General features: G+C 35.7%; 1 protein-coding gene across 5 annotated transcripts in view; it reads right to left on the bottom strand.

The window, feature by feature from the left end:
* Positions 1–23,796, bottom strand: part of Vwc2l (von Willebrand factor C domain-containing protein 2-like) — a 163,500-nt gene that overhangs the window by 123,152 nt on the left and 16,552 nt on the right. For 4 of the 5 annotated variants that reach the window (XR_373257.4, XM_006496064.3, XM_006496063.4 and 1 more), the window contains one exon: positions 14,721–14,850. The exons of the other annotated variant lie outside the window; for it this stretch is intronic. Coding sequence is in view for 3 of the 4 variants with exons in the window: in XM_006496064.3 (XP_006496127.1) it covers positions 14,721–14,850 (130 nt within the window). In the remaining variant the exon portion in view is untranslated. The remainder of the gene's footprint in view (positions 1–14,720; positions 14,851–23,796) is intronic. 5 annotated transcript variants of the gene reach the window in all.

Here is a 23,796-nt window from a genome sequence, read left to right as displayed (position 1 = left end):
AGTGCCACTTACTCTTGGGTGGTAACTGTATGTGTGTGTGTGTGTGTGTGTGTGTGTGTGTGTGTGTGTGTGTGTGTGTAGGGAAATCATTTTTGCTCTTCCTGTTTCCTTCAGACTTACTCTTCTTCTTTTGGAGGAGAACAGACTTCATACTGTGCAAGCCCCTCAAGCTAAGCTAATGGCTCTGACTGATGAGCATCGCACCTGGGGAGCTGCTGACAACACAGTTGACTGGGTACCATGCCCAGAAGGCCTGAATCACATTGGTTGGTTCTAAGGTTTGCATATTAAAAGGCAGCCAGGGGGTGCTGCTGCTGTTGCTGGCCTGACACTACACATTACACACTGATGCTTAAGACTTTGGCCTTTCGAGTTTGAAGGAGCAGAGAACAAGTCATAGTAACATATCTAGGGCAATTTACCTACTTTAGCATAGATTCCATTTCTTGCTCTGCAAATTAGTAATTATATTAGCTTCCTTTCCATAAGATTATTGCAAAGATTAAATCTGTTAATACCTTTAATACCCTAGGTATAGAGTATATCCTGGTATAGTAGATGAGACAATGTGTTCCAATTAGAAGCCTTACATTAATTACTATCATTGGAACGTGCATTTTGAAAGGGAACCCATTTCCCTTGCTAAGTATCTCAACGGACATTCCTTTTCATTCCCTTCTCCTAGAATACCCTGTTCCCTGACATTCCCTTTAGGTGCCTATGACTTGTCTGGACTTCTTTATATGACTTCCTTGTCATCTAGGCTGAACTCTCCTCTGTACATAAACTAATTGGTGCAAATTTTATGGGAAATATATATAATTAAAACCTAGTATTTTAAATACTCAGTGTCCTAGTTAATTTTTTCAAATGTTTGTATAATATTGTGAGCATGTTAGAAGTGGAAGAGGTTAGAAGTCAGATGGTATTCTGCATGTATAGACACACACTATGGTAGGTGGAAAGGGAATTTTGATAATTCCAGTTGCTTTTCAGTTCATCTGGAGTGACTTTTCATAGGGGGCTGGTTACTTTGTTCAACTCAACTGTGATTGCATTTATTGAGGTCTGAAATAGAATCAAAGTTTTAACCATCAACTTGCAGGACTTGTGGCTCAAAAGGTCTCTGTGCTTTCTTCTCCCTAGCACCCCTCTTCCTGTGTTACTGTCCACATTCACCTTCCAGCATGCTTCAAGAAATCATGAAGAAAATCCAAGCAAGCTCATAAAAGTAAACAGAAACACGGAAAACCCCTCACCTTGAACATTTGACATGAGTCTTTTTGTCTTGCCCGCTGCCCCTACTTTAAATCCTGCTACAGGAAGAGCCTTCCACCTTATGGTTATAACACTACTGATTACTTTGTTGTTTAACGATGCTGGAAACTGACTGAGTTTGGCCTTCCAGAGGGCAGATGCATTGCTTTATGGACCTTTCTGCAAAACACATAAAAGTGATGGGTTGAAGGAAGGGAAGATGCGGGGCTGGCTGGTTATCCACCCCGATAAGCAGGAGCAGTACAGCCTTTCTATGCTGTGGCCTCATAGGAATGAGGCACATGGAAGCAAACATGAACAGCGTATGGCAACTTCCTCTCACTTTCATCGGGCCATAGATATGTTTCAGAAGAGCTCTGACATTGCTGATTGATAGCTCAGAGCTACACATAAATATCAGGGGTATTTGGAATGGCTTTATGCTTCGGCCACTACAGTTCCTGTATGGCACCAGAAGCACTGCTTAACAAGCTTACTAACTGACTTACTTTCGGCCTGTCTAACTGGTTGTCTAGAATTAAATGGTATCTCCCACAATCACTTTCCCTTTTTCACGTTGACGTGCACAAGGAGTTTAGGAATGTGCTTCTCTTCATGCCGAGTCTGGGTGATTTTACTCAACACCTTTGAAAAATACATTTGCGATGTCCTCATCATATGCTTACCACTTTCTTAACTCTTGAAAGAAATCAAGTCAGGCATTATGTGAAATTATCTGATATGACTAAATACTGAAAAAAGTTAGCTCAAACCATCCTAAAGCCTTCCCTTTCTCTTGTATGCATGGGAGATATTTACACTCATAATCTAGTTCATTTGTAAGATATTTTTAAATGTCCCTAAAGATTTGAACAAAAGACTGAGGCTTTGGGTATTGAAGCCACTCATTTAGTTATACATATCTTTTTGCAGTTGAGGAATCTTGGGCTTGTCCAATGACTAATTTATAAAACAGAGGCAGGCACAGTTAGTTTTTGTGGAGAAGAAAACATCCTAGACAGCAGGAAGACCAGGTCTGGAGAAGAGAGCACACTTGGGTGAGGTGCCAGAGAGAAAGTCAAGGACAATCCAGGTGAAATGTTACATTGTGTTCTAAGGGCAGAGGATTCTGGGAAACAGGTATGCAGAAGGATGTCTGCTGATAACATATGCTGAGGTAAGTGTTTGCCCTTTTCACGTGTTTTCTAAGTTCCTGGTGTAATGACGATAATTAATCTAAGAACTACTAAATGTAACACTGGCTCTCATTTATCAGGCCCTTAGCCTTATATATTCAAGGATGCTTCAGTCACTAATGCACTCAGTCTTTATAATTAGATAAAATACATCATTAAGAAGAATGCTAACTAAATTGTGTCATTAATTTTGCACTAAAATGACTAACACATTACATGAAGTCTGTACTTAACTGGCAGAGGCTTTGTGTGTCTGTGGTCCGCTTACAAAGCAGTAGAATTTCAAGCTCTACTTGATTTCATGGGGCAATCAGCTTTTTTTTTCTAGATTACCTTGCTATGTCTCTTGTCAGTTGAGGCATGCAGACTAGTCCTTTGCTAAATCAACTGACATTTAATTGGCCTTCCTTCTCTCCAGAGAATGCACCCCAGGCTCTCCATAGACAAGCTCCTCTGTACAAAACAGAAGCCAGTCACATTTCAAAAGTTAAAGTAACTCGGAAAAAAAAATAGCTCTTCTTTAATCAGGTAGAATATAGGAATTTATTCACTTATTTATTCAAAACCGTGTTTGTATCACTAAAAAGATGTATACTTTGTGAGGGAATTGGACTCATTTTTTGTTTCTTTTTCTTTTTCCTTTCGTTCTTTCTTTCTTTCTTTCTTTCTTTCTTTCTTTCTTTCTTTCTTTCTTTCTTTCTTTTTTTTTTCAAGACAGGGTTTCTCTGTGTATCCCTGGCTGTCCTGGAACTCACTTTGTAGACCAGGCTGGCCTCGAACTCAGAAATCCACCTGCCTCTGCCTTCCAAATGCTGGGATTAAAGGCATGCGCCACCACCGCCTGGCAGGACTCATTTTTCTAAGTAATATGTAGGAAAAAATATAAACTCTCCCTGTATACTAGAGGAAATATGGTGAGAAAAAAAGTCAATTTATCTTTGCACTTGTTGGCCTTCTATTCTGCATTGTCTTTAGACCAGGCAGCCCCAACAGTTATACAAGAGGCGTCTTAGTGGGAAAATGAATGTTGTGTTAATTTTTATTGTGTTAAAACAGTAAAGTAAGGCTTCTGAAATCTAGTTTGCTGATAAATTAAAAGGTAATCCTGTTGGTCAAAGAGAATATAAACATCAATATTTCCTTTTATATTTTGGAGGATGTTTTATGAAAGAAATTGGGAATTATTGTTTGTGGCTGATTAAAGTAGCCATGTATTATTATTCTGTTTTGCCATCTACTTTACAGGAAAATGGTAATTCTGACCTTTGGTGAAGGAGTCAGAGAATGCAGACTATGAAGCTGCCTAGGGCAATGCTTTCATTCTGAACTGTTTAGGGGTCTCTGCTGCCAACGGATATGTACTGTGTGGTTCCCAGAGAGGGGCTTCATCTGCAGAGTGTGTTTGCCTTACAACTACGTAATGTTTGGTACTAATTGTCTACCTAAGAGGAAGTGAGAAAATATTAGGTTAAGGTGAAATTGCACTCAATTAAAGCCTATTTTTCAAAATAGTTTCATGAAAATGTAAATGGATATACTTAAGTGAATATTTTAGCAATTTCCCTAATAGGTGCATAAAATGGGCAATGAAGCTTTTCCCATGCTCGAAAAAGGAGTCTTATAAAGGAGTTGAAAAGTCAAGTGGTGGAAATTATTATTGGTTAATTAATTTACAGAGTAAAAATTATGACAAGGAATGATAGCACAATCTTGACTAAGTGATAATTATTAATCACAAAATTATAAAGACAAGAAAAAAATTGTGTTCTTGGCTGTTTTTTTTTTCTGATTTCTCTTTTAAATAGTAATTTTAGATTACAAGTATAATGTACATTTATTGTAAGAACTTAAGCATCATTAATATTTTCTATATTTAATTCCAGTATTTTAAAATGAGATAGGGTTTCTTATAAACTCTTTACCTTCCTATCTGTCTGTCTGTCTATCTATCTATCTACCTACCTATCTACCTATTGTTGTATTTATCTTTTTTCTATCTACCTATCTTCTATCTATCTATCATCTGTCTATTATCTATCTATGTAACTATATAAACTTAGCTGACTAGTTTAATAATACACTAGGCATATCCCTATTTTCAGGAGAGAGATAACCTACACTGCACTACAATATGTAATCTCTCAGTACTTCTGTTGATATACTGTAATTTAATTTACTTTTAATAATTTAAGTTTTACAGAATTATTTTTGTTATTAGTTAGAACACATATGCTATATTTGTGGCATTTTCTAAACGATGTTTTATGAGTGGCCCTGCCTTACACCCTTCTTTCCTCATCTAGCAGTCTCCGTATCCCATGCATTTTATTCTCCCTCATAGACTCCTTCTAGTTTTATAACCTATATGACACCAAGTCTACTCAACTATGTAAATATTAAAATTATGGACTGCATGTGAAAGGAAACAGGCAATACTTGTCTCTTTTTAGTCTGGATTACCTCTCTTAATATGATAAGTTCCAGACCCACTAATTTTCTTACAAACTTCATGTTTAATTTCTGTTTTTATAGCTGTATGAAATACGATTGTGTTATGCACCACATTTTTATCATCAGTTTATCTGAGAGTATTCTTGTGGTAGGGCTCAGTCTCTGGGTATTATGAAAGGTCTGGTATTCTTAAAGATCCCAAGTTTTCCAAGTATGCTCTGTCTTGAAACAGCTTCATAATAAGAATCACCATGCAGACACTTTAATTTCTGGAAATATCACTTCTAGATCAAAGGAGCCATTTATGTTTGTTGCCTTTCAGAAAGGAAATGTCCTTAGTCCAGTAAGATGTATTGATAGCCTATTATATCAATCTGTTCCAAAGCTAGCTATTGCTGCCTTTTAATGGATGCTATAATAACTATAGCATTATACCCTACTTGATTCACAATTATATTTTTCTTGTTTTCAACTCTTCACTTGCTTCTATATTTAGGAAGACTTAAACTTTTCTGATAAGTTGACATATAATTAGTTTAAAATTATTTTATAATTTCTTTAAATCTAAACTTTAAATAAAAATAAAATTTATTTTTATATACTAGAGTGGGTAGGGGTGTAATTTTATTTTAAAAATAATGACTATATTTGGGTAATGACAATACCCCCTTTCCACCATATACTTGTGTATCTATCATATTGACTATATATTACATTTTGATACCTTCTGCAGTGACTTATTTTGATCAACAATTTGACAGGATTTAGAATTGCCAAGGAGACACACTAATTAGTGTATCTGCAAAAGGATGTTCAGAGGATTCTAATTCCCAGAGGGAATGCCCTCTCTGTATGTGTGTGGGTGGCACTGTCATATGGGCATGGGAGTCAAGCTGAACAAAGTGAAAAAGTGGGTCTTTGCATCATCCATCATTCTCTGTAATGTGACCAGCCTCCTCACAGCCTCATGACCAGGTCTTTACCACAATCATGAACTATGTCTCCTCTTTACTCTAGGAGCCGAAGTAACCCCTTCCCATAAGTCACTTTTTGTCAAATAATTAAGCATAGAAGTAAGAAAACTAATAAAAAAACCTACATGGCTTTCCCACTTTCTATTCACTTGTACATTTGAAAGTCTGATATTACAACTGAAAGTATGAATTATATTTTTATGCATTATTTTTCTGTAGCTAGTAAGTTGAGTTCCACTCTGCCACCCAATGCATCCTCTACATCCATAGATCAGGCGTGGTAGTATGTATATATATATATATATATATATATATATATTTGTAACCGTAGCATGTGGGAGGCAGACACAGAAGGATTACAAGTTCAAGGTTGGCCTTGGCTATATATACAGACCCTATTCCAAAACCAACCAACCAAGCAAGCATCCAAACAACCAAATGAACAAATGAAAAAACCCAAATACTTTGTCAATATATAAAATTATTATGTAACATAGAAATTTGATATTTCCTTTTAATTTATTATAAGAGAATTAGAAATATAATTTTTTCTCATTGTGGCCCATTATTATATTTTAATTACTATTTATTTACTTATTTATTTGGTGTGTGTGTGTGTGTGTGTGTGTGTGTGTATGTGTGTGTATGAGGTATCTATGCATGTGTATGTGTATGCACCATGGTATTATGTGGAGTTAGAGGACAACTTAGAGGAGACATATGCTCTTTCCCTCCACAATATGGGTCTCAAGAATTAAACTCAGGTTTGTAAGCTTGACAGGAAGTATTTGTATCACATGAGCCATTTTGCTGGCCCTGTTTTACTATATTTTATAACACTTAATAAGCTATTGTGACTTTAATTAAAATTTTACCCTAAAACACCATTATTTGTATATTATTCACTCTTTTGATCTAATATGTAGTCTGATATCTATTGTTAGTTTTAAGAAATAAAATTCAAATCTATAGTTATTTATTAAAGTTTATGAGGTGTGGGTAAGGCAAGTGTCTGTAATTCCCGATGTAAAAAGCACAGACAGGGAAACCCCAGATCAAGCTATTCAGAGAGGCTAGACACATCTCTCTCTAAACTCTGGACTTGATTGAGAGGCCTTTCCTCAATGAATAAAGAAAAATATCCATAGAGACATAGAGAATAACATCAACCTTAGGCACATGTGTATGTGCATCCACAGACTATGCATATCACACACACACACACACACACACACACACATGCATGCGCACATGCATGTGCAGCAGATATAAAAATAGCATATTTAATCTAGTGAAATGTGTTCTGAACTAAAGGATATAAATTTTAAATATTCAACTATCCAGTTGTTCTAACACATTTTGTATGTTTCCCAGTATATAATTAAACCATTTGTTTACCTGTTTTTTTACCTGTTAAAAATTTTACCTGTTACAACCTTTGCTTTTCTGTCCTCCCTTTTCTGATTGTTCGTATCCTATGTGTCCCTCTCTCATTTATCTGCAAAGCCCTACCTCCCTATTATCTAAATCTATGTCTATCATTCCTTTATTACCTATCTTTATGTCCCTCATTTCTATCTATTATCTATCTATCTATCTATCTATCTATCTATCTATCTATCTATCTATCATCTTCAGCAGCAGCATTTAGCTAGCATAGTCTATCTGTCTATCATCTATCTAAAGTGTTAAGTAAAATTGATGTGCTCTTACAGGCAATTTTTATAGGAGGGTCATAAGTTTTCACCTATCAAACCTATCTGTTCTTTCTGGATGAGGTCAATGTATATTACCATAGCAAAATTAAATAAATTAAAAATAAATAAAACAAACAAAAACTCTGTTTATCTTATAAAGATGCTTGGTACTTTTTTTGGTGGTGGTTATGGAACTGCAGAAAGATAGTTTTTCTGTCTATTTCAGGCTGGCTTTAAATTCATATTTCTCCTGGTTCCTCAGAGCAAGATCTGAAGGGATGTTCTACTTAATGGTGTTGTCAATAGCATTGCAGGATTTTATATAATGTCCTTAACTTTATATAGAAATGATAACATAAGCCTTTCCTTAAATCTAGCAATAATGTTAACATTTGCCAAATCTACCATAAGTCCTGCTTAGTAAGAATGAGTAATTTAAAAACCAGATGCTAGTTTGTTCTCTAACAAAGTATAAAACACCTTTCTGACAATCTCTGAAGACAAACAAGTTTTTATGAATCTAAATAAAAATTAAGACAAGGTTAAAACTTGACCTGGTATTATCTGAGATTCATTACCATTGTTCAATACTTTTGTTTTGTTTTTGTTTTTGTTTTTTGAGACAGGGTTTCTCTGTATAGCCCTGGCTGTCCTGGACCTCACTTTGTAGACCAGGCTGGCCTCGAACTCAGAAATCTGCCTGCCTCTGCCTCCTGAGTGCTGGGATTAAAGGCGTGTGCCACCACGCCCGGCTGTTCAAAACTTTTAATATTATTACATATTTTTGTAGAAATGGGATGTCATTCATTGAAGAATGTTACTATGCACCACTGCTGATGTATAGCTTATAACTGTATTCTCCAGCAAAATCTATGCCCTAAAGATATTAAGCATAAATTTAATAATTTTATTTTTATTTTAGAATTTTTACTTATGGTCATAAATATAGTTGCTTTCACTTTTAGTTTGAAATCTTTGGCTTTCTTCAATCAATATTATACTCCTTCACAAAAGGAGACATCTTGCATCTTCTCTGGAAGAGCTTAATAGTATTTAAATTATCTTCTTAAATGTTTGATGAAAACTTTAAAATATGAACGTACAATAGTTACATAAAACATGCACTAAATAAGAAGGCTCATGAAGTGAAGGTCAAAGGCCCCTGCCCTCACATCTCTCAGGCTGTTCCCCCTGCTGGACAACACTGAATCACAGTTTAGAAGTTGCTATGCATTTTTCTAGAACTCTTCTTACATGATGCATAGTAATAAAGTATTTACTTAGACTCCAAGTGGATCAATCATGAGGTGAGACTGAGCATTGTTTATATTTTGGAGCACCATTATATCTGTGACCTTCCATATAATTCTACTTTTTATGGTCAGTTTGTGTTTACTGCATTAGAGATATTAGCAATTTTCCTTACAAGCAACTATTGAATCATTAAATCCATTATCCCTCTTCCCTCTTCCTGTTTCCCTCCTTCCACCTGCCTTCCTTCTCTCCATTCTCCCAGTTCTCTCTCTCTGGGCATTTTTGCATGTTCATGTGTATGTGTTTGTATGTTTTGTGTGTGTGTGTGTGGTGTATGTATGTATGGAAATCAGAATTTTACATCATGTGTCTTCCTCAATCACTCTCCATCAAATTCTTTGAGAGCAGGTCCTCTACTGCAGCTGAAATTTGCCAGTTTAGTTAAGTCTTGCTGCCCAGTGAGATCTGCTTATCCTTACCTCCTTAATGCCTGGATTTCAGGTGCCCAGGGCTGTATCCAGCCTTTGCCCGGGGTACTGCAGATCCAAACACAGATCATCAGGTTTGTATGGAAAGAACTTTACCAACAGAGCTGCCTCCCTAGCTCTCATTATAACCATTCTGTTATACAGTTAAGTAATTGTGTTTCTAGTCCCATACAATTTAGTGTATAATTAGTATGTGTATGTCATTTAAAATGTATTAAATATATCACATAAGAAACAATGCACATAGTATTCATTGCTGTATTCTATTGTTTTATAAGGCATGGAGATATGTCATTAGCCTGCTTTTAATGGCTGTGATATATTTCACTGCTATACTGAAAACAGTAACATCTCATGCTGACTTCTCACTCTTGAGAAGCAGTGAAAATTCTATATATGAATATGGATGAAAGTACACATCACACAATAATCAACTTCAAGTGACATGAAAATTTTCATAGAAAATGCTTTCTTAAAAGTTGCCCAGCATTTTCTCAACCATTTTCTAAATATCTTTGTTTCTATTATTAAAATATTACTAATACAAAATTAGTATAATGTCCCTGTAATTTCTGATTCCTTTTCATTGAATCTATTTTTCAATTTCTTAGATAAGATTTTCTTTATGGATTTTATTTATGGATTCATGTCTCACATCATAGATTTGTTTTTTATTTCTTTCTTATTCATTTCATGGACCTCTGTGTATGTTTTAGGTTACACTCATTCCCGGTGCACCTTTAGAAGATCTTCAATGCTATAAAGGAGTTTTCATCTCCAGTTTATTTATAACCTGCCACCCTGATACACTCGACATTTCTGTTTGCCTTTCTGGCTAGCCTACTACCTGCCTTACTTTCATGACCATAAAACTAAAAGAAAATAAGGAGTATGGAGTTAAATATTTGAATAGGGCTTATGTCAACTTCAGTTTAGTTAGAAGAAAGGTGGAATTGCTCACTTTGGTATGTGTAGAAGACTGGGGGAGGATCCTGTGTCTCCCTGTTTTTCATGAGTTTCATGTCCTTCAAAGGCATAAGTAACAACTGACTATATTCTAGTGAAAATATTAAATTAGTACAAATGTGCTTAACCATTTTGGTGCTTTAGTGATTAAATATTTAATAACTGTCAGCATATTTTATTTGCAAAGTCATGTGTTTGGCATCTATAAACACAGTTTCTATAGAGTTAAAAGAAAAGCATTAGGATTCATGCAAAATTCCAAAGTTGCATGAATGATAAAGAACAAGAAGTTGAAATGAATGTTAGTGCACATCAAAAAATATACATTCTAGGTTCCTGACTATACATATGATTGCTTTCCAAATATTATAGTATTTATATTACACCCTAAACTGAAACATTTTCTTTAGCAAATACTATACTAATACTAATTTATTTTTGCATATTATTAGAACAAATAGGCAACTACCCTGTAACGAATGCTCATTAATTAGCATGAGAAGCCATGTAGCAAAAGATAAATCAAAGTATTATAACATTATGAAAAGTATCAGAGTTTGAAAATGTCACTTTATTTTAAAGAGTGCATTTGTGTTACCAGCTCTTGCAGGTGTGCAGAGGAAAGAGAAACAATTGTTTAAAAGTGTTACTAAAACACTTCCGGTCTTCATGGTTGTATAGGAAGTCCTTTTACCCTAGATTTGTAATTTTCTAGTAAGGAAAAACAGCTGACATCACGTACATCAGAATATCAGACAACCTCTGGCTGTCCTCTGGCCAAAGATGAATGAGAGTGAATAGGGCATAGCCCACTGTTGCTACTGCTTTTTACCCATTTCCCTGTATGCCACTAGGACCTGCAGGGTCCCCATGTTTCTGTGTTCTAGGGGGCTGATACACAGTTCATGCTTGTGAGTTGTCAGAGGGAGCCACAATAGCAGAATAGGAGAAACCGAGCTGTGAGAGAAACCACTGTTTATATATAGAAACCAATGGAGATTTTAATTTCTTTACAGTTTCAAAATGTGCCTATATGCTAAGTAAAGGGTTATCCTGATCTTTCTTCTAGTAAGATTATTATACATCCACTACTTGGCCATTCACACCTTTCTCTCATGTTTTCTTAGTCTGATTTCACTGAGAGTTTTCTTAGTGCTGAACCAAACCAAATAAGAATGGAATCTTTCTCTGGCTTGCTTGTATTTATTCAGAACCACTAGACATCCTGCTTGAGATAATTGTCAAAATGAAGCAATTTAAAATTCTCCTTCATTCTTAACATAATTAGAGAAAAGTTCTAGACGTTTCATGCTCCCAAATTGGTATTTACATGTTACATTGAGAAAAAAAAAGGGTATCATTTTCCAGGGAAAAGATTAGCTTGTATTCTATAAAATTAAGAATACTCCGTTCTGCAAAAATTGTTATGGTTGGTAAGTTGTTTCTCAAGAAACCAATATATTGTTTCCTTGGTTTGTTTGCTTAAAAATAATTGCAAAGCAAGGATTTTATATTAGGTGATACTAAAATTTCAGGTTAGATGTGATAGATTCTATCATTTAAAATGCTTAGTTTCTATCTTTAATGCATCTTGCTTTAGTTTTACCCCAGGAAGCTAGAAAAATCAATCTTGTTATGCAAAAGGGAAATGATTTGACAGCCAAGACAATCAGCATTTATGCAAACCAAAAAATATTTGTCTGCCAAAATCATCAACATCTATAAAGATTTATGAAAATGTGCAAAATGCTAAAAGACTATGTATAAACGAGAATCTGTTGCCTGTACCTGAAATCCATAGGACATATTTTTAACTTGTACCTTTACTTTAATCAAGGAGACAGGAGGCATACTTTTATATAATAGTTTTCACTATAATGGACAAATTTATCTTCTAATGCAATGAGATCAGCTTACAATGTTCTGGGATTTTCAAAACATTCCTACTTATAGTCTATCATGGCATTGATTTTCCCTCCAGCTCTTCTACATATGTAGCATCTGCTTCTATTTTCTTAACTGTGCTTAGGAAATTAGCAGATAAAGCATGGACTCAGTTTTCTCATTAATAAAATATTGGTCTTGAGGGCTCTCAAGGTCCTTTTGATCAAAGTCCTTTGGCATTGATCATACTTTACATATTGAAAACAGCTGTCAAATTAATGACATGTAGTGATAAAACAAAGTCTTTTTAACACTGTGTTATAGCAAGTATTAGTCTTCCTTCTTATTTAGACACAGATTAATATCCATTATTATTTTTAAAAAGGTTGAGTTTGTTTGGAAGGAGCAAGATGAACCAGAAATGATGCTTGTAATGCTGCGCCATGTACACAGTAGCAGAAATGGTCTCTGAGTCATGGACACAACAGCCAAAAAAACTGAACTAATAAACCTAGTGTGAGCTCACTAGTTATGTGAATAGGTGACTCCATTAATGTTCATTCATTAACACATGTGCAAAGAGGGTTTATTCAAAGACAAATTTCTAATGTACAGTAAGCACAAGCTAATCTTTAGTAGTGGCATATTAAAGATGACTAGCTTGAAATGGCTATCTTAACACTTGACTAGATATGCAGTCTGGCTGTGGTATAGGCATTGTGTTGAGTATCTTGGGTGATTTACTGGATGTATGCATTAAGATTGCCTCCTAAATACATAACTTAGAGTCTCTATCTGAGAGATGCTGAGTGTGTACAGATACATCTTTTTAAACTCACTTACTCTAACAGCAGGGCAAAGTCAACAAGCACCACTCAGAGAAGAAAATATTCTCAAGGACCTGTTTAGATGGTGACTTCCAAACAACATTTTTTTTCCTTCAGTTAAAGACTTGTCAATCCCATTTTTGAAGATTGATTTGGTATCTGAGTTTTCCTTCTTTTTATCCTCGGAGAAAATGAAAAATAACAAGTCCTCCTCTACTTTAGACTAACCATTCATATACTTTGTGACAGTTAGTTCTCCCCTGAGCCTTCTCTTCTGGACAAATTATGCTAACTCCTTCAGTCTATCCTCCTAGGTCCTATTTTTCAACCATTAAATCATTTTACTGTTCTTTCTTGTATCTTTTCCAGTTTCTTTAAACATTTTCAGAAATATGAAGTTTTAAATCACGTATCTTTGCACATATAAGGCACGTTAGAACTTCAGGGGTTATTTATTTCCAGCCCCTGAGTCAGAGGTAGGTGGTCATGTTGTATAAGTCAATTGGACAAGAAGAAAAAGAGAAACAAAATGAGCAATTTAATATCTTAACATAATGGATTTATATGATCAGAAAGGTGAAGACCTATGCCCAGAAAAAACACTGGAAAGTGTCATTATTAGTATTTTGGGAAGATACAAAACCACAAAATTGATTTTTAAAATAATGGGATTCCCTTTTGTTGTGTCTTTAAATAACTTGATGCTTTTAAAAAACTAATTATTTATTTGTCAAGGAATAGACTGCTAGGCGGGTTAACAGAAATATAGACATTATATGTGTGTATATGCATGGAATATATATATATATCTCCTAATTACTAGGAGTTACTTTACTGCATCAATTCAGCATTAGAGCGATGACAAGGGATAGAACTACCACCAAGTACATGCAAATGTCAAGGGAGCATTTGTGGATTGTTAGGTAGCAAGCTATTTCTTCCCCCTTGGCAGAATATGACCACTAGGCAGAGTAGGATTGCAGGATCTTTGCTGATAGAATGTCCTGGAGGTCACTGCCTGTCAGAGTATCTCTAGAGCACTATGATGATTTCAGGTGACTAAGACACTGTAATTTTTCTCGACTATTCCATTTCATAAGGGAAGAAATGACTCCATAATATTATATACAAGCTACCTCCACATCTAGAACAATTTCTGTGAGGACACGGATCTTCTACTATGAAAATCTAGACAACGCCCCCCCCACCTCAACATTCATATCAGTTTTAGTCTTTCTTGCTTGAATTTAGGTACACTTATAATTGAATTTAAATCATTTGGACAACTTTAAATTTGAAGTCTTATTTATGTCCAAACCAAAATGCCTGGCATTTGCTCCATTCTCTGTCTTAGGATGTGCTATACACCATGAAATTTGGAAAACCGCTTCACAGTCTCCAAAAATACAGAGAAATGCAGACACTGCAAAAAATACAGTACTGTGTTCTCTCCAATAGTCTCTTTATAAGTCAACAATAGATTATAAGGGGCACAACAAAGCCAGCATATGAGCGTTCGAATTCCCCAGATGAAAAGCTACTCAATTCACCCATACCTAGTACATTTTTGCTTTTAGGCTTCAGAAAAATCTTATATGCCAGCTATACCCATATTGAAAAGCCAGAGGCAGATCTTAGAGGTCTCTTGCACTAAATGGTGTGAAAGGGTAAAATACTGGTGTCTTGTCCTGACCCCTTCTTGAAAGCTAATACAGGGCATTCTTACCATTTTTGCAGACAGGACAACATTGCTCTGGTTCATAGATTGGGTTGACACACTCAGGAACTGCGCAGTCTGCTACAACACAGTGAACTTCATTGCTGGGCTCACAGCGACACCATTCACATGGAGAGGGCTAGGAACAAATCTCAAATTAGCCCCTTTTCTCCTATAACTTAATGCTTGCACATTCATATGCTGTCAGAAGACAAGACAGTAGTGTTTATATCAACTTCAATTCCATTTACCATGTGTATGATCATTCTGCCCCCAAAGGAAGGCCACCTGTATGTCCAAGCCAGGATGAGTTCTAAAGCACACTCTAGGCTTCTGTAAATAGTGAGTTGTTCTGCATCACTGTTTCTACTCTGCAGAGAAGCGTCTGGACACCAAACCTGCCTGTTGTTCATTTGGTTTCCAGAGCACTGACTGCTTTACCTTCCTCTGCAGGACAAGACAGTAGTAGAGCACGCAAAGTCGTTTCTGTGATTGGTCATTTCTGCTTCCTAAGAAAGGTGGATTGCTAGGAAATGAGAAAATATTAAGTACATATCCTAACCCTTTCTATGAATGGTTGTTCAAGGCAAATTCAGCCTAAATGGCCCTTTGTCCATGTGAATGTTATTGAACATTTTAGCCAGGATCCTAACATCCAGATCCAGCCTTATGACATAATTTCTGAGTACCTTACACCTTGCCTGCTTGCTTTGAGAAGTGAACTAAAATCAATTGACCTAAAAAGCCACAATTTAAGCAAAAGTCAAAGACTCTAACATGGAAATGGAAAAATAATTATAATACAAAGCTGAAAAGAGTTTTCAACTGTACAATACTTACCAACCATGAGTGAATGGATTTTCAGTTCCTTTTCTAGAAAATACCAGTGGCCCTTTCATCCTGTATAGATTCCTGCACTAACTACCTCTTCATGAATCCTAGGTTTCAACTCCTAGCATGAAAAGTCCATGCTCTAACAAGCTACACAGTGCCCATACTTTCCCACTCAACTATTTACTCTTAGGAACTTCTGGCCAAAGCATGATGCTCAATTTTTACACTTACAAACTGATTAAATGAAACCCTCTTTCCATCCTCCATGGTTACTATCCAAAATTCTGATCTGTCCCCATTTTTGTTTTTGTTTTTGTTGTGGTTGTTGTTTTTTCGGAATCAGATAATTTGAATAATGACCCTGTCTCAAGTAGTTTGTGTGGTATAGAAAACAGTGAATTGATCATTGTAAACATTAATTTAATCTCTATTTTGTGCTGGAAAAACAACAGCCCAACAGTAATTGTCTTCGTTACTGGATTAGGTAACAGAAGCTGCAGTACATTATTGCTATGTCTTAGCATGATACACTGGCTTATTGACGGTAAAGCCGTGCTGGTTAAAGCTCCGAAGAACAATATGTTGCATTATCCCTTGCTTTGTCATGCTTTTGTAATGTGTTAGCTATTACTATATTATAAAATTATATATTAGCAATTTTCTTATTTTTTCCCTAACCCCAATAAAGGAAAATTTATTTAATCCTCATCTCATCGATGACTGAATAGGTTGGCAGACATTCAACAGCTTTTCCAGGTCTGATAGACGATCACAGGGTAGAGAATTGAAGGTAGGAGTGTGATAGAATTCCAACCTCATGTTTTTCAACAAGAAGTACCACTCATTGTGCCCTCCTTTACAATTTTTGAAATGATCATTTTTAAACAGAGGTGAGTTGGGGGGAGCAACCACTGTGCTACTTTGATACTTAGTTCAGATTTTTAAAATCCCTCCAACCATCCAGTGTAATAACTCTAGGCTTTGGTATTTCTGACAAGACACATCTTTAACACTGTGGTTACAAATTTTCTTTTATTGGATTCTTCAATATGAAAACTACAGATTATCTAAAAATATTCCCATAAAACCCAAAGATTAAGGAATAAAGCCATCTTTGGAGGAACAGGGAATGCTGAAATAAGAAGATGAGAAAATATTCCTTGTACTGTGATATCTTTAAAAACATAAGCTGTGGAGCTATTGTCAGCTAGATACTTGGGAAGGCAGATGATGAAATTATACCAGTCTAAAATTTTATTTCTTCTTGCAAAGAAATCACAGAGACTGCTTTACTTCTTTGCAATTGTTAAAAATATATACGATACTTGATACATTTAGATTCTCATAAAATACATTTGAAATTATCATTATAGATTATATTTATTTGATAATGCACATACTAGATGGTATGAATTCTATATGCACCTTATAAATCTGTTATATTTCCAACAGTGGTGGTGAATGGTTAATGTGGGATTGTAAGCAGGTACTATCCAGTTCATCTGTAATTCCCACTGTCAGCAAATACACCTGTGACAAATGCTGCTCTTGGTGGCACTGATCACAAACATCTCTCATTCCTGAACTCAGATACATGTATATAGTCAATGAATATGATTCGATAAAGCAATCAGTGACTTAAGTATCTGCTTAGGTGACTAGAATGTAAATTTTCTCCCTTAGAATCAGAATGGGAAACTTAGGGAGATACCTGTGTTTAAAAAACAGATAGCACACAAAGACCTTGAAGCTGAAACTGAACTTCAAAGTGATCATGATCTGAGGATGTTTGGTGAACAGTAGAGAGAAATTGGAACCCGGGAAACAGTGTCGTGAATACTCCATGACGTTATAGATCGGAAAAGCAGCCTAGGAACCAGAAACATAAGTCACTGGAATAACAAAATAATTTTAGAAAGTTATCAACTGTTTTTCTTTGTGAGAATGTAGGAGCTAACATTGTTATCACTGAAAGTCAGGGTAAGATTCCAAGAATATGCTTTTGCGCATTGGCTGGTGAGAATTGTCCATGTGTTTATAAAATGGGCATTTGTTTTTGCATTCTGGACACTTGAGAAATCCTCTTTATATCTGAGGATAGTCTAGACATGAGATCTATATATCAGTTGAGTCACTGGGAGCTATGGGTACCTGTTGGTGCCATTGTTCAGAGTATCCAGGAGGAAATGATCACTGTCAATAGGACGTGTCTTACCAATTCCCATCTGAAAATTAGCAGAAGCATACAGGTACCCTCACTGTAATTTGTCTGTCACCCATACTGCCTGTACAAATGCCACCTTTAGTTCAAGGAATTATTTCACTGGCTTTTGAATGTTTCTCATTTGTTCTTGCCTTTTGCCTTCATAGGCTTAAGCTGCTCATAATATATTATTCAGTTCTGAACTCTCAGCACCTAGAAGACATCTTAGTATGACAACAAACAGTTAACAAAATCTGTAAGTTTGTAGAGTTGATGCAGAATCTGCTTCCTTCTCTGCCAAGCCACGCCTCTAGCAGCTTTATCTGTGCCCATCATGTGTGAAAAGGATTTTGACTCAATGGCATGTTTATGTTTTATCAAAACTTTATAAAGCACACTCTGAGGGAACTGATCCCTGAATCCAAGTCATGAAATAACTATTTGGGCTCCAAATAGTATGGCGGTGAACATAAACTCGCTCTGTAATGGTAATTTTAAATTCATAATGTTCATTGTGCTGATCATAGGTAAGTCAGTCTACAAGCACTGCATCAGCTAGCTCATCTAGCAGTAGGTGATTGTAGACTTTTATTGCACTAGAAAACACTGTGCTAACTAAATTTAAAGCCCAAGTGTATGCAGATGAATTACTATAATGCCTGAGAAAAAGCATTATATGATATGTGCCAAGATGAAGGGTATTTATTAACCACAGTGATTTTATAGTATATTGTAAAATACATTTTAAAGCAAAAAGTCCCAGTTTGAAACATACCCATGTATTAAAATTATTATTATTAAATGAAGAAACAAATTACCCACCCCCAGAAAAAAAAAACACACTCTGAGTATTTTGTGAGACAAAACTTGATTCCTAGAAAGGTTACTGAAAATACTGTTGGGAGCTGATGGATGGACACAAGGGCGGGTGGAATATAATCTAGAGGTCAAGTTTTACGCAATAACTAAATCAATAATTTTTGAACCAAGTCATATAAAACTCTATGCATTTGGGGTTGCTTCGTTTCTTTGATCATGAGCAAAAGTTATCAAAGAGCTCAGCTTCTCTTAACAACGCAATCCATTCAAACAATCATTTTTTTTTTTAAATCTATTCCCAACAAATAAGAGGCACTGCTTCATGAAGCATTCTTCTTTTGGAGATAATTTATGGCATAAATTTTATCAGTTTATGGAACAAGTCTCATTACTTCCAAACCAGATGAGAAACTTGGAAGGCACTATTTCAAATTTGCTGATGCCTGTCAGGAAACTCACTGCTCACTTCATTAAAATATACATCAAATTACAAAGCACAGGAGTATTTAGCATCCACTGCCATTCCTGTAGATGGTGATGTGCACTTTGCAGATGCTCCCAGATAATCAGCAGACCTGATGAGGTTCAACCAAAAATCACAATCATGTGAAAGATGACCCATAGCATCTGATTAGTATTCTCTTCTGTGTTCCTGATCCAATGAGCTTGTGGTGACCCCTCCAGAGGCCTAACCTACTCACTGCAGTGTTTTTGGAATATTGAGGGTGCATCTCATCCAATCATGGAGATACAACTGGAACCTCCTTAATAATAGTAATAATGCTGAAATAGGAAAATCTGAAACAAATTGCATGTCTACATAGCAATATGTATTTATGCTTATATATCTCTATGTCATCTATTTCTCTATATATACCTATTTATGCTTATATATTTATATTTCATCTATCTATACATCTATGAATATTTATACATATCTGGATCTTTATAGCTATATCTTTATATACATAACATATACATCTACCCATATCTACCAATTGATATCTATCTCTAGTCTATATATGTCTTTCCCTCTTCAGTACGTCCAACAGCAAATGTATATACATGTATCACTTAAATAATGAGTTAAGTAGCAATGCTTCTGGCTTTTTCTGAAGGAGTTTGTGATTTGACAATATATTAAGGGTTATTATTGGCAATGTGCCTATTCAAACTCCTTTCAGCCCTGCTGTAATTAAAAGCATTTTGTAAAATTAATTATAAAAAGTTTCTTGCTCATGTACTATCATAAGTCATATATCTAATAGAATATAATTTAGAAAAGTAAAAATTCAAAAATTGTTTTTTGCAAAGTTATCATTGTGTATTATATATAAGGTGAAGCATATAAAGCTATGCACTAGAAAGTATATAAAGCTATGCACTAGAAATAATATAAAGCTACACAGTAGAAGCAATCCCTCTGTATTCTCAATGAATGACTACTTAGAAGTTACGATTTATTCAGGCCACGTGGTGGCTACACACATCATTAATCCCAGCACTTGAGAGACAGAGGCAGGCAGTTTGAGGCCAGCTTGGTTCATAGAGTGAGTTACCAGACAGCCAGGTCTCCACAGAGAAACCCTGTCTCAAAACAACAACAACAACAACAACAACAACAACAAAGACTTATACAGGTATATTTTGATAATTTAACCAGAATGATTATTATCAGAATAATTACTGCTATTATTATAATGAAAAACTAACTTTTATTTTTTATTTTACCCAAGCTCAAAGAAAATACAAAAAAAAAAATCAGAAAGCAGATGAAATGCCTAACTTAAAAGTTGTTATTTATCAAGCACAAAGATTTTTCTTTGTTTTGAAAAGTTCAGCATTTTAATTTGATGGTAACATTATTTTAAATGTATATTGTTTCCTTGAAAGGTTTTCCTTCGAAAAACAGTAAACATTTTGGCATGTTTTAAAATATTTTGTATTTTTTTGAGAATTTAACACAATATACTTTGATCATATTTGCACGCATCCCTCCTCAACCCTCTGGGATCCATTCCCAGCTCCGTTCCCACAGTCTAGTCTTCTTATTTTTTTAAGAATGAAGTATAACAGCTTAACTGCAATGACATTTTGCACTGTGATTTGATACTACATATTCTGATAACTGGATGATATGTAGAACCAGAGAATTTTTAAGAAATCCCATGACCAAAATGTAGCTTTTCTGAAATGTGACTAGGTTACAGAAAAACAAAATAAAAAGATAAGGCAAGTCTAACCTAACGTATACTTCAGTTGCAGAAGAAGGTGTATTGTTTGAATAGGCAAAGCAAACTTACAAAGAAAATGTCAGGGAGGTTTTTTTCCTCTTTTTAGTTGCTACTAAGAGTTTCAGATGAGAATCTGAAAGTATAGAGAAAGGTCACAGTGAAGATTTGTGAAGTGTCACACCGATACCTGTGAAATACTCGAGAGAAACAGCAGCCTGGTATCACTTTTCAACAAGCTGCTGTGACGCTACTTGTGGTATGTGACCATCCTATGACTGCAGGACTGAGCATCCTCATTGGAGCCTGGATGTCTCTGCGATGAAGATGCTCCATGGACCACACATTTATGCAACAAGAAAAAAACTACGCAGTTGTATAACTTCAAAATGTTCCTGATACCACTGGAAAGGACAGGTTGTTCATATCAGCTGATAAGCAGTCACTGACTGGAGCGTTAAAACAAAATCTAATGGAGTTACGGGAGAATATGAGGCCATGAGAATTCTATACTCTCAAAGAAACGTATCACCAGCGCCACTTTACAGAAATCCTTGAAAGGAAATGATGGCAGAAAAGAGAGTGTATAATAACACAGTCACGTAGCATTGCCCTGGTGGCAGACAATCCAGATCCTTTAAAAAATAAGAGTTGGGGCAACCATACCTGTTGCACTGGGAAAGAACGAGCGATCATCTCCTAAGAGCTCTTTGCTGTTGTCTCAGTTTTCTCTAGGCAAAGATTTTCTCAAAGTTGATTTATTTTCTTCCTATTCAATTTGGCAATAAAATTGTATGTGGATGTGCGATGAAGATAGGTAATTAAAAGTTAATTATATTAAGCACTTTATAATTGTTAATACTGAAATATATCATGGTTCCAATGGTAAGGTGAAACAATTTCCCCATCAATTTTATAGCTCATTTTCCCCCACACTTAGTTCATAGCTTATCCTGTTCTAAGAAAATATATTGGAATGGCTTATGGGCAATGAAAGTCAGGTATATTTCAATTAACAAAACCTTGACTTAGAATTTTCTTGACAAACTTTCACACATTGGTGTGCAATTTTGTAATCTTGTGTGACTATTGTTTTTGTGTTGTATGTTGTTGTTTATTGTGTCTGGCTGCTTGGTGATGTAGACTGAGGACATTGGGAGGTGTTTGTGATTTTTACCTTCAACAGATTAACTTTCTTCAGTGTAGGTTTTCTATTCTTTTAAGAAGGGACTGATACATACATAATCTTTTAAGAAAGTTTCTAATTTGTTCCATTTTATTTGTTTACTTTTGTGTGATGTGTATGGTAAATGTGCCACAGAGCACGTGTAAAAATCAGGGAACAATTTGCTGGAGTCAGTCCCCTTACCCTTAACACTGTTTGAGTTTTCTCTGTGGATAGGTTCAAGACTCCAAAGGGGTAATGCAGCATGTGGAAAGCAGGTATCCTATGTGGCTTTGGCCGTGTCTTCATCACAGCCCACAACTAAATAGTAGTTCTTCTGCTCCCGCATCCCCTGTCATGACTTGAAATGCTTTGGAGTTTCTCAAGGGAGTGTGCAGCTCACAGATCATTTAATTAAATCGTGACATAATATTCTCAGTGGGGGTGGCACATGCCTTTAATTGTAGTACTCGGGAGGAAAAGGCAGGTGGATCTTTGAGTTTGAGGCCAGCCTGCTCTACAGAGTGAGTTCTAGAACACCCAGAGCTACACAGAGAAACCCTGTCTCAAAACAAATAAAACAACAACAAAACCAAAGATGATGGTGGTAGTGGTGGTGGTGGTGGTGATGATGATAATGGTAACTAAAAATGAGATAACATTGATTTCAATTATACATTATTTGACCTGTTCAATTTGAGAAAATGATATCATCAGGGTTTTGAAAGTCATCCAAACATGTTGCAACCACTTACATGTTTTAGTGTTTGCATGCAAACAGCAAGTTGATTGAGAATGATGTTTGATGCTTTTAGACAGTTCATTAAATTCTTATTTACTAAAGAAACTTCAATCTTTCATTGGCTTCTTCATAAAAACAGAATTTTGAAAAGGAGAGATAGCTTTGGTTCATGGTTATCGGAGTCTTGATTTTCCTCTCTTCCAGCGTTAATGCGGATGTCCTAGAGGCTCATTAACAAAAGGAATATTCCTCATGATTGTCCCTTTTCTCCTTAATGAAGCTTTCTAAATCTCAGCAGTCAAAGGTTTGCTATTTTAGCATGGGTTTATTTTTAATGCTGGAGGAAAATTAAAGTAAGACTGAACAATTCTAATTTCCCTGTCATACTTAGGAGAAGGAGCATGGGAGCCAGTATTAAATGAATATAAGGGGAGTTTCAGAGAAGTTATTCATTGTTGTTGATATTTTATTTTTCATACCTCTGTGTGCATGACACCTGTATATAATGTGCCTGCATTTGTGTATGTGCACACGTGTGTGGATGTCAGAGGACAGCATCAAGACTTTGTCTTCATCGTCTACCTTATTTGAATCAGGGTCTCTTGCTCTTGTATGTCAGGCTCGCCTCATTGCCCTAATTTTTCTGGTCTCCACTACCTATCTCACTTTAGGAGTTCCAGGATTAGAGATGCATGCTAATGCACCCAGCTTTGATATAGGTTCTGAGGAATTGAACTTATGACCTCATAGTTGCTTGGCAAGTGCCTTACATTCTGGACCATCTCATTAGCTCTGATGTATATATAAAAAATAAGACATCAAAATTTGCAAAAGTAATCACAGTTAACCTTCAGTGGGCTAACCCACTGCTAACCCTCAGTGGGCTAACCCACTGCTAACCCTCAGTGGGCTATCCCACTGTTAACCCTTAGGGTGCAGTTTGTGTTTCAATGGATGAGGATGTGCCTTTGGTATACCTGTATATGTCTTGATGATGAGAATTTTAAAATGAAACCAACTCAGCCCTGAAAAATTGTGAATAAGGAAACAATTTGCCTCATGTAGCCAATGTGTTGCATTTTCTGAAAAAG

The sequence above is a fragment of the Mus musculus genome, chromosome 1, assembly GCF_000001635.26.
Source record: "Mus musculus strain C57BL/6J chromosome 1, GRCm38.p6 C57BL/6J".
Classification (NCBI taxonomy): domain Eukaryota; kingdom Metazoa; phylum Chordata; class Mammalia; order Rodentia; family Muridae; genus Mus; species Mus musculus.
Note: the sequence above shows the minus strand (reverse complement) of the source record. Positions and strands in the feature narration are given on the sequence as shown.